General features: G+C 39.7%; 1 protein-coding gene across 2 annotated transcripts; it reads left to right on the forward strand.

The window, feature by feature from the left end:
- The first annotated feature begins 8,189 nt into the window (after positions 1–8,189).
- On the forward strand, positions 8,190–13,272 carry LOC147626823 (uncharacterized). 2 transcript variants are annotated; one of them, XM_086815367.1, is made up of 6 exons: positions 8,190–8,351; positions 9,936–10,487; positions 10,603–10,824; positions 10,921–12,175; positions 12,266–12,412; positions 12,490–13,272. In XM_086815367.1, exons 2-6 carry the CDS (start codon positions 10,395–10,397, stop codon positions 13,215–13,217), a joined length of 2,445 nt encoding a protein of 814 aa, XP_086671493.1. In that variant the 5' UTR covers positions 8,190–8,351; positions 9,936–10,394; the 3' UTR covers positions 13,218–13,272. The 2 variants fall into 2 exon arrangements, with proteins under 2 accessions (XP_086671493.1, XP_086671492.1); XM_086815366.1 differs by having other exon boundaries at positions 10,603–12,175.
- The last annotated feature ends 9,479 nt before the right edge of the window (positions 13,273–22,751 follow it).

Here is a 22,751-nt window from a genome sequence, read left to right on the forward strand (position 1 = left end):
GAATTGAGATGCCAAATTCCCTGAATGCAGTACAAGGAAATGGGTTCAAATAATCTACCCTATTGGCATCTACATTATGCACCCACTCTTGCATTAAAAAGTAAAGAATAAATGTATTGGTGAATAATTTTACTAAGCATAAATACAAGGAAATGGTGCTCTAAAACTTTACATATATGTTCTAGATCATTGTAATGTGTTTCACTCAAGACTCTTCCCTTTTATTTGTGAAAGGAAGTAAATCGTCTTTTACCCTAAATAAGTTAGCCCCTTTATTCCCACTCTTACTTATGGGGTAACGAAAAAGTATCCTCCTCTCTTCTCTTGTATATAACTGAGTTGAAGCTAAATTTTTAAGATGAGGTGAACTAAGAAGAAAGAGATAGGGCCAACACGCATGTAGCCGACTCGTGTGGGCTTGTGACTTAGGGAGAGGGGATCCCAACAAGTGTAAATACTCGTAAATCCCCCATTGGCATTTTGGCTAAGCCACAAGTTGTAACACCTTTGGGTTGGAAAACTTGGAAAAGGATACAATGTATAATGTATGGAGGTGCAAGATTCACAAGAAGTAGGATCTTTCATAGTACAAAACTTAAAACCCAAATTTCATAAGGATTAAGATAGAGAATAATAATGTAAAATTGATGTGATACAATAGATGGAAAAGCCCCACATCCAATTTCTCATGTAAAAGGGAGCTTTGATGTTGAAACAAAGGCTATATGCTAGCGGTTTGTGTCAAGAATTGGAATTGGTCATGAGGTTTTTGCTTGAATCAGATTCGAGAGATGGGCAAGTAGTTTACTGGTTTGTACAAACATAAGCTTGCCGATGCCTAGACATTTATAATATGAGGGTGATTAATACCTAACAAGACCAAGCCACCTCTAGGTGGGTACCAAATTATGAAGGATGTACTCAAGGAAAAAAGAAGAAAGAAGTAAGAGAAGGAGAGTAAGAGGATAGGAAAAAGTACTAAGGTGACAAAACTATGTGAATGATAATAGGGGAAACCATATTGGTAAAGTCACTATGGTCAAATTGTGTACAATAATTTAATTGTACAAATGTCAATAACAAGGAATTCAAGTGGATATAATTGCATTAAAATCTATACTAGATAGCTAATCCCCATCAAAAATCAAATATATAATGGTGTAGTAAGACCCTATTACAAGAAAAAAACCATCTTAACTATGATATTATGGATACCTATACTTGATCATATAAGCTACATGTATGTATATCAAATGTCATCACTCTCCAGGTATCACAAAGGCCAGGTTGAAAAAGCTTAACATGATGATCATAAGCAAGAGCCCTGGTGGAAAAAGACACTTGATTACCACCATACATTACTTAAATCCCATCTCTCAAGTGATAGTCATGAATGAAATGTAATAAACTAGCTGTGGAGATTGAGAATAGTGTGCTCAAGGACATTCTTCAAGTAAAACCAAATAAACTAGCTATGCAGTTTGAGTGCAATGTACTCAAGGATATTCCTCCACAATCTATCTCCTAGCACTCAAGGAGAAAAAAGTTTTTCCAAAAAGTAGTTTGTGGAATAAATTCAAAATAAAAAAGAAGTGAAGGCATAGAAATGCATCAAGGAATACCTCTTAACCCTTTAAGCCCAAAAATCATCAAACTCTAATCGCCACATGGGTTCAGGGACATTCACAATGAAATTCACCAATAAAATGAAGAACCAAAGCAAGATATGGTCAAGAATACTAAATCAACTCCCTTGATCCAACAATAAGTGTATAAAGCTTGCTAGGTTCCTCAATGAAATAAAGTGTAATATGTAGTGTTTATTGCCTAGTATTGACTTACACAAAAATATATTATAACTTTTTAGGAATTTTTCTCACACAACAATTTGGTTGAGCACCCACCATGAAAAAAATAAAAGTTAAATTGAATAAGGAAAAACTATGAAAGTAGTATGCAAAAGGTTTAGAGAGACATCAAAAATGGACATGCCAACTTGCTCAAAAGGGCTGGTTAAAATCTCACCATACTTCCACCAGCTACAAAAAAGGATTTATATGAGAACACGTCGTTAGTATGCAAAACATCATCTAAGTAATTTTCTTATCTGCCACTTCACATGTGGAACTCTCAAAATCTACTTTTCTAGAGATTGATGAATTGGGAATCCTTCTTTTACAATCCTCCTTAGGAATGATCCTTCAATTTAGCATTTAGATTGTAGGCAAAATGTACAAAGTTCAACTTAAAAGCAAGAATTAAAGTATGTTCATTTGTGAATAGGTAAAGCAAGAATTAAACTACGTTCATTTGTGAATAAGTAAAGAAGGAATTTTCAAGGTAGTGCTCAAAGCCTTTCACCGAAGTGTATTATAGAGGAAGTCAAAGACATGGTATCTAAAAGTATTTTTCTTTTAGGACCCGTCTCAAAATCTATCACCAAAGGTTTCCACCCTCCCCTCTTTTTAGACCCCTTCTCCTATATATATGAGATATATCTCTACTCTTTATTAAGGCTTATTTTTGAGTTTTTAAATGGAATATATATATAGTCCGATCACCATATGTAAAAGGAGCGAGAATATTCCCTCCATAATTTTGTGATGGCCTTTTTTTCTAAATTTAACCAAAGATATGAATGGTGAGTTGCAAGGGAAAATCTAACTATTGATCCAATTTAATGAGCATGATAAATATGTAATCATACACGTGTTGATATTAACTAGATTATGAGATCCAATTTGCTTCATCAACCAATTCTCACACAGGCCTTGTCATTTTATGCCTTGCGTCTATTCTTGAGAAAGTAGTAAAGTCAAATATTTCCATCAGCATAATTATGTCATAAAATTGTTCACTTAAGGCTAAAAATCTACAAGTTAGTATCTCTTAGCTGCTTAGAAAATCAAGTGGATCATGTTTTGTTTGCATGTTTGAAAAAGTAAGCAAGTCATGATGATGATTATAATTAACAATAAGCAAATACATATTATAAAATCTATAAAAAGATAATACATGTAACTTCTTTGAATGACCAAAATAAACCTAATAGGCTGGCTAGTTTATCTTATTATCTAATGAATAGGCTAGTTAATCTTAGTGTCCATTTTTTGCAATAGTTTTGAGACATTTTCTCAAAAATAAAATCGTTTAGGCTAGTTAATCTTACTTTCCATTATATGCAATAGTTTTGAGACATTTTCTCAACTTTATATGCAAGTATATGGGCTTTGTTTGAATTAGCATCTTGACCTTTAAGAGTCGTGAGCATGAATAGTTGCTCATTTTTTAAATTCACTATTTGGAGTCTAGATCAATCTAATACTTCATGCATAATATTGTGTACATAATCATCTCTTAATTATCAAATCTGTAAACGTATAAATATTTTTTATTTTTCCTTTTTTGTGCTTTGAATTCAACAAAATTTTATCCACGTCCTTAAGAATAAATACCTAGTTTAAATATATTCTATTTATACTTGCAAGAGAATTTCTTTTCTATGATCAAATCTTCTTTCATTTGACAATGCTTGATCTATACATGTAACCAAACTATCTTCCATTTTAGTTCTTGACACAACTAGTTTGCCTAGATTTGGCTTCTTGATTGATGAAAGGTAGGCTTCTTATAGAAAAGGCCTTCATGCTTGCAGGTTGCATCTCCCATAGTCCAATCCACATATTGATGGGGTATCCCCGCATTTAGAATCTTAGTAAAGCCATGTAATTATAGAAAATAAAGAGACCGTGACGAGAAGAAAGGTACATATAAGACAATGTCAAGATAATGAGACTTGGAAGGTCTAAAATTATTTGGAGAAAAGAAGACTCATGGGACTCACTTTGTATTAGTGATTCCTTGTCTAAAGTGTAAAGCATGTTTATCCACACAAAAGGAAAGATAGACACATAAGAATCAACACTTGTATCTTATTTATGCTTGCAAGGTGTTTTATTTTCTATGATTGAGTCTTCTTTCACACAAAGTTTGATCATTCAAGGTTGGGGGGTAAGTTGTGGGGAGGTCACATTACAATATGCAGACATGGCACATTTAATGCAGAGAGGTAGTTTTTTTAGTTGAGGGACTTACATGACATATACACGCAAGAGGGAAAAATCTTAGTAAATACATTATTAGAAACAATGAGATCATGATAAGAAATAAAGGAAAAATATAAAGTTAATATCAAGACAATGAAATTTGGAAGGTATAAGTTTACTTGGAAAGAAAGGACTTATGGGCTTCAATGTTCATCACTAATTCCTTGTCTTAAGACAAACATGATGCAGTCATTCTAGTGTACATATTAAAGTTGAAAGCATCAAATCTTGTTTATCATGAAACCTGTCATATATAGTAATAAAATAATGCTCTTGGATTTTTGTTGTAGATTATAAACTTGGTAAAGTGTATGTGCTTGCAAGGAAGGTCTAAAAACCAAACTACTATCATTGCTTTTGCACATTCTGAACTTTACCATAGCCTGTATTATTGAGTCATGAATTATGATGCTTTAAACATTTAAATAGGCAACTAGAGAAAGTCCATATTCTTGAAATCAAAAGTACTACTTGAAAAGTAAAAGTGACCATATGTTTGCATGGGCTATATGAAACCAACCATTATATGATGCTCTCCAAATACAACGTTCAAAAGATAAAATGACTTTTTGGCTCTTGAAATGAATATATAATGATAAATAGGCTCCTAAGAGCTTTTGTTAAGCATAAAGGTGTAAAGGAACACAAGTCATTGAACCCTTTTCATTAGCTTAGAATAATCACATTAAAAATATATGCTAGACTAATTGGTTTAAGTCTCATCATTCAAGTGGCTATATATATATATATATATATATATATATATATATATATATATATATATATATATATGTATGTATGTATGTATGTATGTATATATATGTGTATGTATATATATGTATATATATGTATGTGTATATATATGTATATATATGTATATATATATGTGTATATATATATATATATATATATATATATATATATATATATATATATATATATATAAAGGTTTACATGGTAGAAATGATGAGAATTCTTTGTTAATTTGATGTCACTAATAATTTATGTAGTAGTTAAAAACATGATAAGATAATTAAGTAAGACTGATGCTCGTAATTAAAATTTTAATGCTTTACCAAACCTACATTAATGTTGAAACTTGACATTCAAAATCATTTTAAAAAATAATTACCATTTAATATTAGCTTGATGATTTGAAAAAAACTTACCATTTAATATAAGCTTGATCAACTTTGAAATCATTAATTATTTCAAACTAAGGAATTTTTAACTTTGGACCTACTTTATCAAATCAGTGGTTAAACTAATTTGCTACCAAGTTTAGCTTTGTGCCATTGATGTCTAATAATATCTTTAACCTAATGCAGGCAACAATCAATTTTGGGTTTAATTATTTCAAAACTTGACACTGTTTAAAATAAACTTTTGAGCTACTTTATCAAATCAATGGCTAAACTAGGTGTCTCCTATTGTGTAATGCAATTGGTAAAGGATTCAAACTCTCAAGAGGTCTTAAGACTCATTTCACTACTATAGCCATAGGGAGAATCAAACATAATAGGGTTGCTCAAGGGTGCATGTGTAAAAAATCTGTTTAAAATAAAAGCAAAGAGTAACATGCAATGAAAATTTTATAAGGATGGTTTTTTATTACGTAAATATGTTAATCATGTGCTTATGTATACTTATGGTGATCAAAATAAGTGTGATCCATGATCCCTCCATGAATTTTATTCTTATGTTTTAATGCCAAATAATATGAGAAAAACCACAAACCTCCTTCAAACACTATGGCTAAAATATGGAAGGATGTCCTTTGCACCTTCACAAACTCTTTTTTGTGAGCTATATATCTATGTTCATTCTAGATACTTGAGCACCAATCTTTGGTTGTTCCATCTAGAATTCATGTTTTGTCTAAACATCGTTTTACAGTAAAGGCCACAATGATTCAAAGAGACCTATTTGAGGGATAAGCATGTTCTCACCATATTTACTTCCTCACTTTATTTAAATAAGATATAATAACCTTTATAAGTCTAGGCTCAGTACAACTATGCACATTGAAATTGTGAAGCAAATAAATTTTACAAGTCCAGGCTCATTCTTCAAGTCCAAATAAGTAAGTTGCAATTTGTGAAATAAAAATGCCAAAATATGACAATTAGAACACAATATGAAATGAAAGATCTATAACCATGGACAATTCAAATAGAAAAGGTGCTTTACATAGATATAAAAATAAGTTACATGTGAGTAGGTATTGGATTTATTGAAGAAATTTTAAATAAGAACTAATGAAAGACTTTGGTTGTGCCCCTTATAAATAGAGATTGTAGACTATGAAGGGGTGACTTGGTTATTTATATAATTTTTGGAGGTGATAGTTTGCATGCTTTTAAGATCAAGTGTTACTTTCACACCATCTATATTGGACTTTGAATGTCTACCCGTCACTCACAAGCTTGTTTTTTGCACATAGACTTTGAATGTCTGGATGTCACAAACTTGTCTTTTGCAACTACACACTTGTTAATCTTAGTTGAATGATCTTAGCTTGAAATGATATGAACGCTAAAAGGTCCCACAATTGCTTTGGTGCACAAAGGTGTATATGTGAGAGATATGAGCATGTATGTGCCGAAAGTGCTTTAGATCGAAAGTGGCAAGACTAGGTTTTCTAAAAATTACATATGTAGAGTCTCAAGGGAAGGTGATCATGGATGTTTCTGAGGGTGATGGTGATTGTATGATGGAATTTTACAAAGTAAATAGTGGACGAGGGAACATGTGTTTGATTGTTAGTGAGGGGAAGATGTGGTGGTGGGGTTATGGAATATATCATGTAACATCCCGTGATGAATAATGAAGGCAAAAATTCTAGAAGCAAACATCACAAGCATTGGACGAGCATGTATGTGTACCACCACGGACTTTTTTTAAGGAGTATTTCTTGTAGATAACTAGATGGGGTGCTTTTTGAAGAATTCAATGTGTACCACCATGGCCTTGTTTTGATGAGTATTTCTTATAGATAACTACATGGGGTGCTTTTTGAAGAATTCAATGTAAGTTAACAAGAGTTTTAGTTCACATTTTTGTGAAGTACCAAGATGGTCATGGCACTTGTTGACATTCACTTATGCATGGTACATTACCACATGTGCTTGCACCTTTGTTTCTAAACCTAAGTAGAACCTTGGTTGTGTATGCAAGTAGTCCAATCACCACGATACCATATTTCAAGCCTCAACAAGAAGGGTGGTTGTTTGTTCTAGCTTTATGTAGCTGGTAAGACACTGGTAATATGCCTCATTGGTTGATTGATGGTGTCTTGTGATGAGATATGGGGCTGTTAAACTATCACACGGTCTTTCAAGCAAAATGAAGGACAATAGTGTCGTGGTCGATGCGTAGTGGTCCAATTCCCGAATGTTTTCATTGTTGATCTCAGATAAGAGATGTGTTGGTTCCACCACCATGGTCCATTTAAGGCTTGAGAAGAAGGGTGGTAATGTGTGTAGTTAGTGATGTGTTGGTTCCACCAGCATGGTCCATTTAAGGCTTGAGAAGAAGGGTGGTAATGTGATTAGTTAATGAGAGTCTCATGGCTTCAATGAGTTTTGCTAATGTACAAATATGTGCTAGTTCCACCACCACCATGAGGTTTATGTGGTCAACGTAGTGTAGTGTGCTAGCTTTTGTGGTCAGTAGTGTAGTGTGCTAGCTTTGTGGTCAGTGGTGGTGGTTGTGTTTGAGATTATTTGTTGTGTGTGGTAAGTGGTCTCGGGCTTAATTTTTGATGGCTGCCTATTAAGCATTTGGTCATCAAATAGACCAGAAAGATTCCCAGGGTACATCTAAATATACACTTAATCTAGAAAAGACGATCGAAGGGAGACAGACACCACACTTCAAAATTCAACTCTTGAGTGGTCCTATGGAGTTTGACAAGAGAGTGCTGCGGTTAGGGCCAGGCCAAAGAAACGTGAGGGGAAAACAAGTGTCTAGAAGAGCGTGTGCATGTGAGAACCTTTATAAGAAATAAATAATTAATAAGATGCTAAGGGTTGGGACAAGTCACAAGAAAAGGAAGGAGGCGTGCCGCGCGCGCGCGCGCGTGCGTGCGTGTGTACGTGCGACGATGCGTGTGAATAAGACCTCCAAAGAATCAGATGCTTAATACCTACGTAGTACTACTGTTCTTCAGAAAGCTTTATTAAGCGGGCACCCTTATTCATCTCATCAGTGGAGCGTCGCCAACAGGCCTGCACGCTCTCGCAGGTATGCCTCTCTTTCTCTCTCTCTTTCATTCCTGTCTGCTTCCATGGTGTCCACAAAACCCTAATTTGTTTTCTGGCTTTCACGAAACCCTAATTTGTTCTATGGTATTCATTTTTTCTTCTTTGATGCTATCCATTGAACCCTAATCTTCTTCATCGTGTCCAATGAACCTTATCTGCTTCCACTGTGTCCTTTGAGCGCTAATTTGCTCCTACGAAACCTTTATCTGCGTCCATTGTACTCCACGAAGCCCTAATCTGCTTCCTTATGTTTTCTCTTCCTGCTACTACGGTGTTCTAGTTGACTTCTTCCTCTTTTCATGGCCTCCTCGAAACCCTAACTTTCCCAACTCCTGCTCCATGATCTTTCCTCTTCCTTCTTTTACGGTGACTGTAATCGTTTCTTCCCGCTTTGATCTTTTATGTTCCCTGCATGTTCCCATAGTGTTTTTGGAACGGTAACTTATGCTTCCGTTGTGTTAACGAAATTCTACTTATCATCTTTCTGTTCCAATGGTGTTTTTGGAACCACAATTGCGTCCATAACTTCGACAGTTATTCCTTTTCCTTCTCCTTTTCCCTTATTGTATGGATCCTAGCCAATGGCTCTGTTTGCATGGTGTATGCGAATCCTTAAGTGGCATTTTTCTGCATGCGTTGCGTGATTCTCTGCTTCCATGTTGGCAAATCCTAATGGTTGTTTTTTGCGTGCTTGAATCTCTGCTTTCATGGTCTTTATGTTGGTTTCTATGGTGTTTGCGGAAGCCAAATCGTTCCACACTTCCTTTTGCAGCTTCTCTACTTTGCGAAACTGCTTTGACTCTCTGCCTAGCTGTCCTTCGTGTTCTTCCATGGATTCTCCAAAATCCGAGCGATCTGGCAATTTTTGGCGTGTTATCTTTTCCAGACCTTATAGTTTCTCCAAACCTTAGCATTCATGGTCATGGTTGCCAATTGACCACAGTTGCAGGTCTAAAGTGACCTGCTATACATCCTTACTTGTGCTGTTGTGTGGAATGGAACCACTTCCTCCAACTAAACGGGTGGGGGCTGTTTCAGTTCCGCCAAGTTGGTGACCTCCTGGTGCCCAGTATGTGTGCTGCATTCCTGACGGCATCCCCTTGGCTACTCCAATGAGCCGCATGGGCTGGAATGGGCATCCTGGTGCATCGGCTGTATGAATGAGCCGCATGGGCTGGACTCCCCTGACTTTTCTTGCTTTCAGAACCCTGGAATTCTTCTCCTTTTTCTTCTTTCTTTTCCTTTTCACCCCCTGTTTCCTGTGTGATACCACTTGGATTTGTACAAAACTCTATTTGTGTATTCCTATTCTCTTCATGTGTTGCTTTGCACTGTAACTTGTATCGATCTTTCAGCTTTAATCAATACAAGTTACTTGTATTGATCTTTCAGCTTTAATCAATACAAGTTACAGTGCATCTCTTTTTGGGTTGAGAGAGAGAGAGAGAGAGAGAGAGAGAGATTGTTTTATGCAATCAACTCAGATTTTGCTTTTCTTGGCCAGCTTGGTGCTTATATCATCTTGTTGATTTGTGGTGATAATTCTCTTTTTGTCACTGGTCAGGTATCAAATTGCATTCACAGGGCTGCGGCCATTTGGGCTGTTCACTCTGGCCGCGCTTGCAGTTCTTCGTTCTCGCACCACTGGGAAGGTGCGGGGGCGGGCTGAAGGGGTGTCTGACCTTCCACTACAGCTCAATGCAACTGAGTCCTTTGTCTGGAGGTTTTGCCGCATGCGTCAAGGGTTGTTTGTGGATTATGGCTAAATTTTGAAATCGAGTGGTGATTCTGCGCTTCTGTTTCTCATGTAGCTCTTTAGGCTGCCTTCGGGCTACATTTTGGAATACAAATGCGCCTCTCCCTGAATCACAGTTAGCCTCACACAGCATTGCCTCATCAATATTGGTTTGATGTTATCTTTTGTTTTTACCTTCAACAATAGAGGACTTTTGGCGTTTTACTTGGAAGAGAGGAACAGGGTGTTGATTACACCACGGTGCTAGAGTTGTGAGCGGACATCTTAATGATGGGGAAGCTTTTTTGCCTATCGGTCTTTGGCCGCAAAAGCAAAGTGGCCAAAGCTATGGCATGTGCAGAGATGGCCCAGAATTCACAGGTTGGTGCAGCATTGCTCTCTACAATCTTATGATTGCGTAGCAGATTCATTCCTGACTCTTTGTTTCTACATCCTCTATTGCCTTTGTGCTGATCAAAGATTATGTTGTTTGCAGGGACTAGATGGTACCTTAGCAAAGAAGGATGTCCGGAGAGATCTTTCACTACGTGTGACTGAGCCCAAGATCACAGTTGACATTGTGATTAGCAGCCCGGCACACACGGAGGCTCCTCCTTTTAAGGATGTAGATGCAGGAAAAGGTAGTGCCTCCGAAAAGCTGCTAACCGTTGATGGGTTTACAGATAGATATACTCCCCCTTGCAAGTCACAGGTGCAGGTAGATTCCCAACACCATGACATTGCTGGACCAGAGTTTTTGAAAAAAGCCAGTGTAGCCAACTCCCAGTTAAGCTCTCTGTCTCTATGTCATCAGGAGACTTTTCTTGATGAAGTTTCCCTCAGTGTGGCTGAGGAAGCATCAGGCAGCGGCGATGAGGGTCAAAGATTGTTGCTGCAGAATAGTGGGAAGTTTGGCACTGATTCGTTCGGTGAATTTGCAGATGAAAGTGATTCTGAAGCTTCGGAATTAGAGAGCACCAGGCATTCATGTAAAGGCTCCAGCAGGCTACTAGAAGGCGCTACGTTTTATGGACTGACAGAGCAGGGTCTGTTTGGGGAACCTTGTACAGAAGATTGCGTTGACCTCTTCACGAGCAAAACGTTTACAGGCATCGAGGATGCAACTAGGGATGCGGTCTTCATTTACAGTCCCGACAAGGCCATCTTGTCCATCAGATGTGAGAGGGTGGCTTCGGATGATGACTTGCTGGCTGGACATGTCAGTGACCCTGGTGTCTATCAAAGAGAGGAGATGCAGTCATTGAATGGATTCCCTGTCGTGCATAAAGAGGGTTCTGCTGTGCATTCTTTGGTGATGGATCGATCCATCTTCTCACAGAACCCTGATTCACACTCTTATGTATCAAAGTCTCCAACTTCAGGGGATGCTGGGGAGAACCTTTCAGTTGAAACTGGTGAACATTGCTCTGAACCCACCACTGAGGTGATAGTGGCAGGGCCTGATACATCAAGCGGACCTCACCCTTCAAATATATTTTTTTCAGTCAGACACAAGTCTTTGAAGCAAGAGGAACTGTTGGAGGTTTCAGATGCTGTGCCACTTGCTAATGGAATTCATGGTCAGCAGCTCAAAACCACAGCCGGTTATAGCTCTGATGTGGGAGAGGGAGGGCATCTTTTCAACATGGTTAGTGATGACCGGAACTCAGAAAGGAACACTGATCATGGTGAAGCAGCATTGGCTCAAGACGCCTCTGAGATCTACAAAGTTGGCTTGGGACTGCAGTCTTTCAGTGGCAGCATTCGCTCTGCTGACAGTGCACTGAGCCGAGTGAAGGAGTGGATCAATACTATTCAGCAGCCTGGTATGCCTGTCTACGAAGAGGAAGTGGTAGCATTTACATCTGGAACCCGTCATGAAGTTGGTGAGGCTTCAAATGCACTGCCTGATGCCATGGCTATGGATCACGAGCTTGCAAGTGCTGCTGTACGAACTTTAAATGCGTTCTCAACTGTGGCTCACATAGCGGGCATCGGGTTGCGCGAAGTGCCATCGCTTGGAGTGTATAACTTCCTAAAGACACTAAACCTTTCTGCAAACTGCATAGGTTTGTTCCTTCGCTGTCTTCATGTCTAGTAAGAGGTTTTCTATTATTAATGATCAATACCTGAAGTTCTTTATGCGTGTTGTTTTGTAGCTCGAGTCCCAGCAGGATGTCTTCCGCAGAGTCTACATTCACTAGACCTCTCAAAAAACAGGCTTTCTCAGATAGAAGGCTTCAGAGACTTGACCCGCTTGCGTGTTTTGAATCTATCCTACAATAGGATTTCCAGGATTGGGCATGGTAAAACATGAATTGCAGGCTAGATAAACTTTGTTAAGTATGAATAGTAAGAATTTACCCTGCTATTAATTGTGCAGGTTTGGCCAATTGCACTGTAATCAAAGAACTTTACTTGGCGGGAAACAAGATTGCAGAAGTGGAAGGCCTCCATAGATTGCTCAAGCTAAGTGTACTTGATCTCAGCCACAACAAGTTGGCCACTTCCAGGGCCCTTGGCCAGCTTGCTGCGAACTACAGCTCCTTGTTGGCCCTCAATCTTCTTGGCAACCCTACTTTGATGAATGTTGGAGAGGACCAAATGCGTAAACTGGTCACTAGTCTTACTCCTCATGTAACTTACCTTAATAAGCAGCCCATCAAGGCAGTATCAGTTAGGGAAGCAGTCATAGACAGTGTTGCAAGAGCTGCCTTGGGAACGCCTCAGCGGAATAATAAATCTGGTAGCAGTAGGGCATCAAAAAGAGTAGCAGGAGTACAGTCTTCTGCTTCTGTGCAGAGGAAGCTACTCTCTCATCGGAGCAAGGATGTTGAGAAGAGGCCAGGGTCTAGTTCAGACCATTCAAGGTCTGGCAGAGTGTCTAGACAACACCATCAGTCTCACCATCATCACCATCATCACCATCATCACAACCATCTGCCTAGCGACGGAGGTGGTGGCCAGCACAGTGACAAAGGTCTCGGTAAGGAGCATGGGCATTCAACTAGGACTCCTCTTCGTGAACATCTTCTCCGAAATCTTGCCTTGGATACAAGGAGCCAAACCATGCATCGAAGTAGGAGTGATAGCGCTTTGCAGGAGGAATGAGTTTCTAGTAATGTGTATGGTTTTCTATGATCAATCTTGATCTTCTTATCCGGATGTGTCTTGTACTGTGATGTCTCTTGTTTTCTTTTACTAAGATTGAATGACGTGTTAGAAGTGCTTTCTATTACCAATCAAGTTTGCCATCTCTTTTTGATCACTTGCTTCATGTTCGGTGGTGATTCCAATTGTAACTGTGAAGTGGCTATTGTGATGGTGATAAATATGGTTAAAGCCTTTTATGTGTTGGCGAATTCCACTGCCATATTTCCTCTCTGTGCAGTGCGGAGAATCCTAGTCACTTTATTTTTGGTGGGTAAATTTGGGTGACTAAGGCACACTTCTGACATTTCCACCATACCATCTTAATCTCTCACCGCAATCCTCTGAGAGAGGTATTTTAAGCATTTTGCATGGCCAGAGGTGAACATTTATGTGAAGGGTTCCTCTTCTTTTAGTCATTGAAGAAGGGATCTCTCACTGCAATCCTTGATTGAAGTACTGTAAGCATTTTGCATACCCACATATGCAGTAGTAACTTATAGGTGTACATTCATGTAGAGGGTTCCCTGGTAGCATAGGGTTCCCTGGTAGCATAGCCTTTGAAATTTCAAAAAGGTATCTTTAGCACGAAAATCAAGTACACTTCTTGGTACCATAATTTTGGGAGGTGGGGCGATCAATATACGCAACTCAATGAGATCTTCTCCCATGTGTAACAGCATCAGTTGGTAAACCATGCACACGGATAGTGCAAGAATGGTAATTGTATCCTCTTTCTCTCTCTCTCTCTCTCTCTCTCTCTCCATCCACACTTAAGATCATTTGTTCAGGGAGCCACATGTCATGTGCACAGTGTGTATCTACCGTATGCTGCACGCACACAAGACTAGCTTCGAGGTTGGGGAAGCTTGGAGTTAGGCAGGTTGATTGGCGAGCTGAGTTAGGGATAGACTAACGGGCGGGCACCCAAGTATGGACGGACGGGAACCCAAGTGTGGACGTCCGATGACCGGCCAAGAGCCTATAAAAGGGTGGCCAAGGTTGGTCATTATTAGTCATATAGAGTCTCGCGTGACGTTGTGAGAGCTCTATGGTCATGAGCTTGGATCTAGTGCAGATGTGCACATGCTTCATGTAGCCGAGATCGGCAGCAGTCTCGAGGTCCGCGAGGGTAGCTTCGTGGCGGTATGGGACGTCACGAGATAGAGATTGGTCGGTACGTCCATGTAGTTAGCTCAGCTCGTGGCTCAGTGGGCACAGCCAAGTCTTGTGGGTTTGCCCACGGCTAGCCGTCAAGGTTGGGAGGTGAGTTAGGCTTGCACCCTCGTCTTGTTTGTTTGGTTTGTTTGTAGGTTTCGAGTCTTGTACCAGGAGCGTTCTACGAGGAGATCCTATGGGGATTTGACAGTGGTATCAGAGCAAGCGTCGTGAACGAGTAAGTTGGTAGGTAGAGAAAAAGAGGTCGAAGAAAAGGTATGAGTTTGAGAAGCTTGTTATTGCTGTTTTTCAAATTCAGTATGTTGCTTTTTCATCGTGGAAACCCGTGAAGAAGGGTTGGTCTTGTATGGGTTGGTTTGCTTAGAAAGAAGAAGGACCGGATGTGTTTTTTGCAACTGTGTGAACAGTTTGAGAGAGAAAGAAAGAAAAGCCAGTCGGCTGTATGCAAGAGAGAGAGTGAGAGAAGAAGCGCCTGTGAGGTTGTAGCATAGCCTTATGTGCAAAGAAGCCAGCCTGTATACGCACCCAGGCGAGTAAAGCATGCGCACGTGGGCTGCTATGCACAGCCAGGCGCAGGTGGTCACTAGTATGTGCAGGCAGCACAGCCGACCTACTGTACTCACAGGTAATCGATGGGACAAGCGCACCTATGTGTTGGATAGGTGTTATCTCCAGATGGTGTCACGCTAGTGGCACACTCTTTAGCCTCTAGGTATTTTTGGGATTTATAGCATTCATTTTCATTTTTTCTTATTTACACATTTTTGGGTGGAGGAAAGGGTGTATGAGGCATTGTAGTTCATTTCTAATCAAGTTGGCTAGTGGTTCATTGATGAGTTCTTGAGTACATTGTCTCTTCTCTCATCTCTTCTTTCTCACATGGTATCAAAGCAAGGTGGTGGCGCACATAGAGCCTCCTTATCCTTCTTCCTCTCTACCTCTAGTCCTCTTCAATAACCCCATTTTCAATGGCGTTTTTTCATTTTTTGATTTTCTGCTAAACGAATGCGTTTTTGAGGATTGTGCCAGCGAGACCTACTGGAATCATCGTGGTCTACAACTTAGCAGAAGAAAGTTTTCACAAATTCCTCATCGTTTTTGACTGCGGATGAGTGGATTGCTGACAGTGGTGCTATCTCTCACATGACGAATAGTTCTTCCTTATTGGAAAACCATAAGTCTATCTCTTCATCAGTACACATTGGTGATGCTTCGTCTCTCCTCCCTGTGATTTGGTATTGGTGATGTTTCTTTTGGAGCATTAGGAAGTGAATGGGGTCTTCTTGGGCCCTTTAATTTGCCCAAGCCTAATCAAGGTGATTAAGGAATAGCCAAATGGGGGGTTGCCATGTGGACTGAAATGTTGGGTTTTTAAGAGAGGTGTAAGAGTGGTCAAAGGGTGCACTTTTTCCCCAAAAAGGGGGGGGGGCAATTTTATAATTTTCGGACCTCCATAACTTCTACATACAAGCTTCGATTTGAGCGGAGATTACAGATCCGTGATCTACGCATCAAGAGCTTTCCATAGATATGTTACATGATATGGTTTTATCCGCTAGATTTTAAATTCCATTTTTCCTCCAAAATTCAAATTCGAATAAAGTAGCCGTTTTGAAGCTTCTAATTAGAAAACGTTTCTTCTTAAGAGAAAAGGTTTGACTCCCTTAAACTGCCAAATAAAAGGGCCCAAGAAGCCTTCCATTGAGGTCCTAATGATGCTATCTTACATGATGTTTTGCATGTGCCTAAGATGTTTGCCAACTTATTTTCTATCTCTAAGGCTACTTCTAAAGGTCTTGGGGTTTACTTTGATGATGAAGTGATTGAAATCATTGATAGATAGTCACTTTCTTGTGTGACACATGGTTATCAAAATGCTAGGCTTTATCATATAAGCTCTTTTACAGCAAGTTGCCACCACATGAGTCTCATCTTTATCAATTATTTGCTTCTCCTAAAGCACTTGTTTCTAATGAAGATAGTAATCTATGGCATTTTCGCTTTGGCCATGTTCCTCTTGCTACTTTGCAAGATCTTGTCTCACATGACATGGTTACAGGTCTACCAAAGCTTCAGAAACCTCGCCATCACATTTGTTCTTCTTGTGCTCAAGGAAAGCAACATCGGGCTTCTTTTCTAGAGGAGGCTACTCATAGGGCCACTCGCATACTTGAGCTTATTCATGCTGATCTTGCAGGACCTATGAAAGTACAATCGCTTGGTGGATCTAAGGATTATATGCTTCTTGTGGATGACATCTCTCGCAAATCATGGGTTTATTTCTTACCTAAGAAGTCTGATGCTCTTTCTCATTTCAAGGTTTGGCTTGCCCAAATGGAGAATCAAGCAAGTCAAAAGGTATCTTTTCTCAGGACTGACAATGGAGATGAGTTTACAACATTTGAGGATTTTCTAGCTTCAAAAGGTATACAACGACAAACCACCATACCCTACGCTCCTCAGCAGAATGATGTGGTTGAAAGAAAGAATAGAACGGTGAAGGAAATGGCCCGCTCCCTCTTACATCATGCGAAGCTACCTTCCTCCTTTTGGGGTGAGGCTATAGCTACTTCAGTTTATCTTCTCAATTGCTCTCTTATGAAAGCAGTGGACGGCATGACTCCAGAGGAGGCTTTCATAGGCCACAAGCCTACTATTTCTCATTTTCATGTCTTTGGTTGTGTTGCTCATGTACATATTTCTTCTTCTAAGAGGAGGACTCTTGATGCTAAGTCCAAACCTATGATATTCACAGGATATGCTTCTCGCTCCAAAGGGTTCCGTTTTTGGGATCCTTCTCGTGAGGATATTGTTCTTTCACGTGATGCCATCTTTGATGAGCATGTTTTTGGTCTTGATGAGTTACCACCTTCTACATCTCTCTCAGATCCATTTCCATCTCTTGAGCTTGAGCCTCTCTCATTTCCTACAGTCTCATCCTCATCTACACCATCAGTTCCTACTTCATCCCCTCCATCCATTTCGATTGCGACACCTACTACTTTATTGGATTCTACACGGACTTCTGGTCCTCCAAAATGGGTTCGCTCTCTACTTCAGGATTCAAGTATATCACTTTCAGATGCTCAACAATCTACTAATATTGCCTTGATGTCTCATATTGGTGATGTGTTTGAGCCTGAAACGGTTAAGGAAGCTCTTTCCTTACCACATTAGTGTGAAGCAATGCAAGCAGAGATTTCTTCTATTGAATCTAATAACACATGGCAGTTAGTTCCACGACCTTTACATAAAAAGGTCATTGGTGTTAAGTGGAATTTCAAAGTCAAGTTTCATTTTGATGGTACTCTTGATAAGTACAACGCACGACTTGCTAAAGGTTATGCTCAAAAAGAAGGTGAAGACTTTGATGAAACTTTTTCTCCTACTACTAGATATTCTACTATTCGTGTTGTTTTTGCTCTTGCTTCTCACTATGCCTGGCCTATATATCAAATGGATGTTCAATCTGCCTTCTTGAATGGAGATTTAGAGGAGGAAGTTTATGTGGCATAACCTAAAGGTTTTATTGCAGAGGGTCATGAACATGATGTGTATTTATTATAGAAAGCTCTTTATGGTCTTAAGCAAGCTCCTCGAGCTTGGTATCAGAAGATTGACAGTTTTCTCCTTTCTCTACATTTTGAGAGGACTCATGCAGATCCTAATCTTTATGTGCTTATTGTGGATGATGATAGATGCATTCTTGTGCTTTATGTGGATGATTTGACACTCACTAGCTCTAATTTGGACCTACTCAAATGGGTTCAAACTCAACTCACAACATCATTTGCCATGACTGATCTTGGACTACTCCACTATTTTCTTGGTTTAGAAGTGTGGCAATTTGCTTCTGGCATCTTTCTTTGTCAAAAGAAGTATACTTTAAGGTTGCTTGAGAAATATGGCATGCATGATTGTGCATCACTCACTTGTCCCATGGATCCTAATTCAAAATTATCCAAAGATGATGATTTCCCTGAGGTTGATTCTACAGAGTATCGCCAACTTATTGGTTCTCTACTTTATTTGGTTAACACTCGGCCAGATCTCTCTTATGCTATGAGTATTCTCAGCCAATTCTCTTCACAGCCTAGTCGATCTCATTGGCAGGCAGCTTTGAGGATTCTTCGATATCTTCATGGAACTCTCGAGTATGGCATTTCTTATGCAGGTGGAGATACACTTATTGGTTACTCAGATTCTGATTGGGCAGGGTGTATTGATACTAGGCGTTCCATGTCAGGCTATTGTTTTATGCTTGGTAAAGGACTTGTTTCTTGGAAATGTCAAAAGCAGTGAATTACTTCTTCTTCATCGACAGAAGCAGAGTACAAGTCATATCTTGATGCCACTTCTGAAGCACTTTGGCTTCAGCAAATTCTGAATCACCTTGGATGTTCATCTACTCCGACACTCATCTACTCAGATTCACTGAGTGCTATTGCTTTAGCCAAAAATCTAGTTATTCGAGAACGATCCAAACACATTGATGTTCATTTTCATTTTGTTCGTGATTGGATTTCTGAAGGTCGCATTCAGCTTGAGTATTGTCCTACCAAAGATAATGTTACTGATTTGTTTTACTAAGCCTCTTCCTCGACCTACCTTGGATTATCTTCTTCAGCACGTTTGCATTGGTCCTCCCATCTGGACCTGAAGAGGAGGTGTTGGATAGGTGTCATCTCCAGATGGTGTCACGCTAGTGGCACACTCTTTAGCCTCTAGGCATTTTTGGGATTTATAGCATTCATTAGGGCTGGTACACGCAGGCAGGTGCAGTCGGCTAGGTACGCCAAGAGGGCGACTGCGCAGCTAGGTGGTACACAGGCTGCCTATGAAGGCACAGGCGCAGGCGGCCAACCACATGCACAGGCGACAGTCGGTTGGTACACGTAGGCGACGTGCACAAAGGGTCCACGCAAGTCGATGGGTGTAAGGCGGCACTAATTAATAGGTTAAAAATAACAAATGTAAAACTTTGGACAAAGCCATTCATTCCGCTCGTATCTATGATGATACAATGGTCTCTTCCAAGTCTAAACCCGTTATCAAGTAGGGGAACAAGCACAAAAGGAAGTTCTCCGCACCAATGGCTAACATGACTGAAGGAAAGTCTTCGGACCAAACCTTTGAAGAATTCGATTTCGACACCAGCGAAGAAGAAACGTCTCCTTAAGGCTTTGAAGCTCAAGCAGGAGGGACGTTGCTTCATCTGCGAAGAAAAAGGACACATGCGTAACGAGTGCCCAAAGCAAAAGGGTGCAAAGACCAACGCAGAACCCAAGCCAAAGGCAGTTAACCAGTTGTCTTTGACAGGTACGTAAGTTACTGTACTTTCTCGTCCTAGTACATGTTTTGATTGTCTGTTCAACTCTAAAGTTTTTGGCTTGCATGATCTTCTCTGAGTTTATGGAGAAGTGAATGGCCATAGAATCAACATGCTTCTAGACCCTGGCAGCTCACACAATTTTGTTAATTACAAACTTGTGCAGAAATTAGGTCTTGACACAACACCCAGCGATCATACCTATGAGGTATGCCTACCGGGGGTCGGTAAGTATGGGATCAAAATGTGGAGATGCTACCGATCCGGATTCAGGGCTACAAAGATACTCTAGAATGCTATATTATGCACCTAGAACATGTAGACTTGTTATTAGGGATTGAGTGGTTTAAGACTCTCGATAGATTGGTCTAGTCATATTTTTTCTTTTGAACATAAGAATACCCATTATAGTATTTTAGGTGATTGTATACATCCCTCTTAGGGACCTCTTGTAAATACAGTTGATTTTGGTAATATAATGGATTCTTCTTTGTATACTACTTTCCATTGTGTATTGATTCCTCTTTCTTCATTTCTCATACCTTCTATGGATGTCAATGAATTAAGTGTATTTGAAAGCAAAGAATTACAGAAGATACTTGATTCATTTCAAGATGTATTTCCTTAGGAACTGCCATCGGGCTTACCACCTGAAAGGGCAGTAGATCATCGTATTGGCCTGATCCCTGGTGCTCACCCTGTTAGTATTCCACCTTACAGGATGAGCCAAGCTGAGGAAGACGAGTTAGCTAAACAACTCGAAGATTATTTGAGGATAGGCCAGATCCTTCCAAGTAAATCACCTTGGGGTGCACCTGTGTTGCTTAGGAGAAAGAAGACAACACCTGGGGAATGTGTATCGATTATAAGAGATTGAATAAGTTGACAATTAAGAACCGTTATCCTCTCCCTAGATCAGATGACCTGATTGACCGGTTAGCCAGAACAAAATATTTCACGAAGATAGATTTACGTACTGACTATCACCAGATACGTATTCATGAAAGGCATGTTGAAAGAACCGCCTTTCGGACTAGGTATGGCCATTACGAGTTTCTCATATTACCTTGTGGGTTAACCAATGCTCTAGCCACTTTTCAGCAGATGATGAACGATCTTTTTCGTGCACATTTGGAAAAATTTGTGGTTGTGTTCCTGGATGATATTTTGATATATAGTTGTACTCTTTGAGGATCATGTTAGACACCTCACGATTGTCTTAACTATTTTAAGACAGAATCGACTATATGCTAAATTAAGTAAATGCGAGTTTTTAATGACAGACATCATTTACTTGGGACACAAGATCACTAGAGATGGATTGAGCATTGATTATGACTGAGTTCAGAAGGTTCTGGCCTGGCCTATACCGCAAATAGTGAAACAACTTCGTTCTTTTCTCGGTTTTGTTGTTTTTCTTCGAAAATCTGTGCGGGAGTACTCTCAGCTCACACTACCATGACCGACTTGTTGAAAGGTTGTGGACGTAAGTCAAATCAGCCTCTAACTTGGAACAACGATCTGGATATGGTCTTTAGACTTTTGAAAGATAAAGTCAAGGAAGCACCTATCTTAGCATTACCTGATCCTAGTCGACCTTATGTTCTTGAAACTGATGCGAGTGACTATGCCATCGGGGCTGCTCTATTTCAAGATGGTAGACCTGTTGCTTTTGAAAGTAAAAAGCTAAGATGACACTCAATCTCGTTGGCCAACCCTTGAGAAGGAGCTTTATGCTATGATTCATGCTCTCAAGGTTTGGAGACATTATTTATATGGCTCCAAGTTTGTGGTATTGATTGATCATCGGTCAATCAAGTATGTGTGTGATGCGGATGATTTGAGAGGAGGAAGGAAAGCTCGATGGGCTGAATTAATGCAAGATTTTGATTTTGAGATTCATTATAGAAAAGGGTCCATGAATAGTGTTGCAGATGCGCTTAGTCGAATTAGAGAGGTGAATACTTTGTCGTTCACCCAGGACGTGAGCTCATTGAATGACCAAGACGACTCGATGACTGAGCAGCCTACCATGCGGGTTGCAGGAGGCCAGTGGATGATTCGGAATGGTTTACTGTTCCGTAATGACAAAATTTGTGTACCACAAATCTCGGACATTAGGTCCAAGATTCTTAAGGAATGTCATGACGCCCCTTCTGCTGGACACCCTGGGGTACACATGACATTATCGTCGTTAGTGAAACACACTTTTTATTGGCTAAAGATGAAAGGGTATGTAGAAGATTATGTTCTTAAGTATCAAGTTTGTCAAGCAAATAACGCTGAACGCTTTAGACAGGCTGGGTTGTTACATCTTTTGCAAATCCCAGGTAATAAATGGAAAAGTATTTCCATGGATTTTATTACTAGATTGCCAAGAACACATCAAGGCCACGATTCTATTTAGGTTGTGGTAGATCGCTTGACAAAAATGGCTACATTTTTAACGACCTGGAAGACCATTACAACTACGCAATTAGCAAGGCAGTTTATCGACGAGCAATTGTTTAGACTGCACGGGTTACCGCAGAGAGGACATAGTTAGTGTGATAGGGACTCTAAGTTTACGAGTGATTTTTGGAAACTTGTTTTTGAGAAGTTGGAAACAACTTTGAATTTGAGTTCCTCAGATCATCCTCAATCTGATGGCCAAACTGAAAGAGTGAATCAGATTTTGGAGGATATGCTTCGAGCATATGTATCTAAAAGACAGAGTTCATGGGAGGATTATCTTCCTATGTTAGAATTTGCATATAACAGTACTAAGCATACGAGTACAGGTTTTAGTCCTTTCATGCTTATGTATGGTTTTCAACCTAGATCACCTGTTATAGTGGGATTCTCAGGACTTCAGCATGATGCAGCACGTAATTTTTTGCAAGATATGCAAGAAATGTTACAAGTTGCGAAGGAATCTATTAGAAGTGCTCAAGACCGAGACAGATTTTATTCTAATAGACATCGTTCACACCGAGAGAGTTCTCTCA

The sequence above is a fragment of the Cibotium barometz genome, chromosome 21 (genome assembly GCF_041138505.1).
Source record: "Cibotium barometz isolate CiBa-2024 chromosome 21, ASM4113850v1, whole genome shotgun sequence".
NCBI lineage: Eukaryota > Viridiplantae > Streptophyta > Polypodiopsida > Cyatheales > Cibotiaceae > Cibotium > Cibotium barometz.

Bases quoted from the DNA above. Each gene is read 5' to 3' on its own strand.
- LOC147626823 (XM_086815366.1), top strand. From the start codon at position 10,395: ATGATGGGGAAGCTTTTTTGCCTATCGGTCTTTGGCCGCAAAAGCAAA. The intron at 10,488-10,602 runs GTTGGTGCAGCA...TGTTGTTTGCAG, and splicing joins AGATGGCCCAGAATTCACAG to GGACTAGATGGTACCTTAGC. The intron at 12,176-12,265 runs GTTTGTTCCTTC...GTTGTTTTGTAG, and splicing joins CCTTTCTGCAAACTGCATAG to CTCGAGTCCCAGCAGGATGT.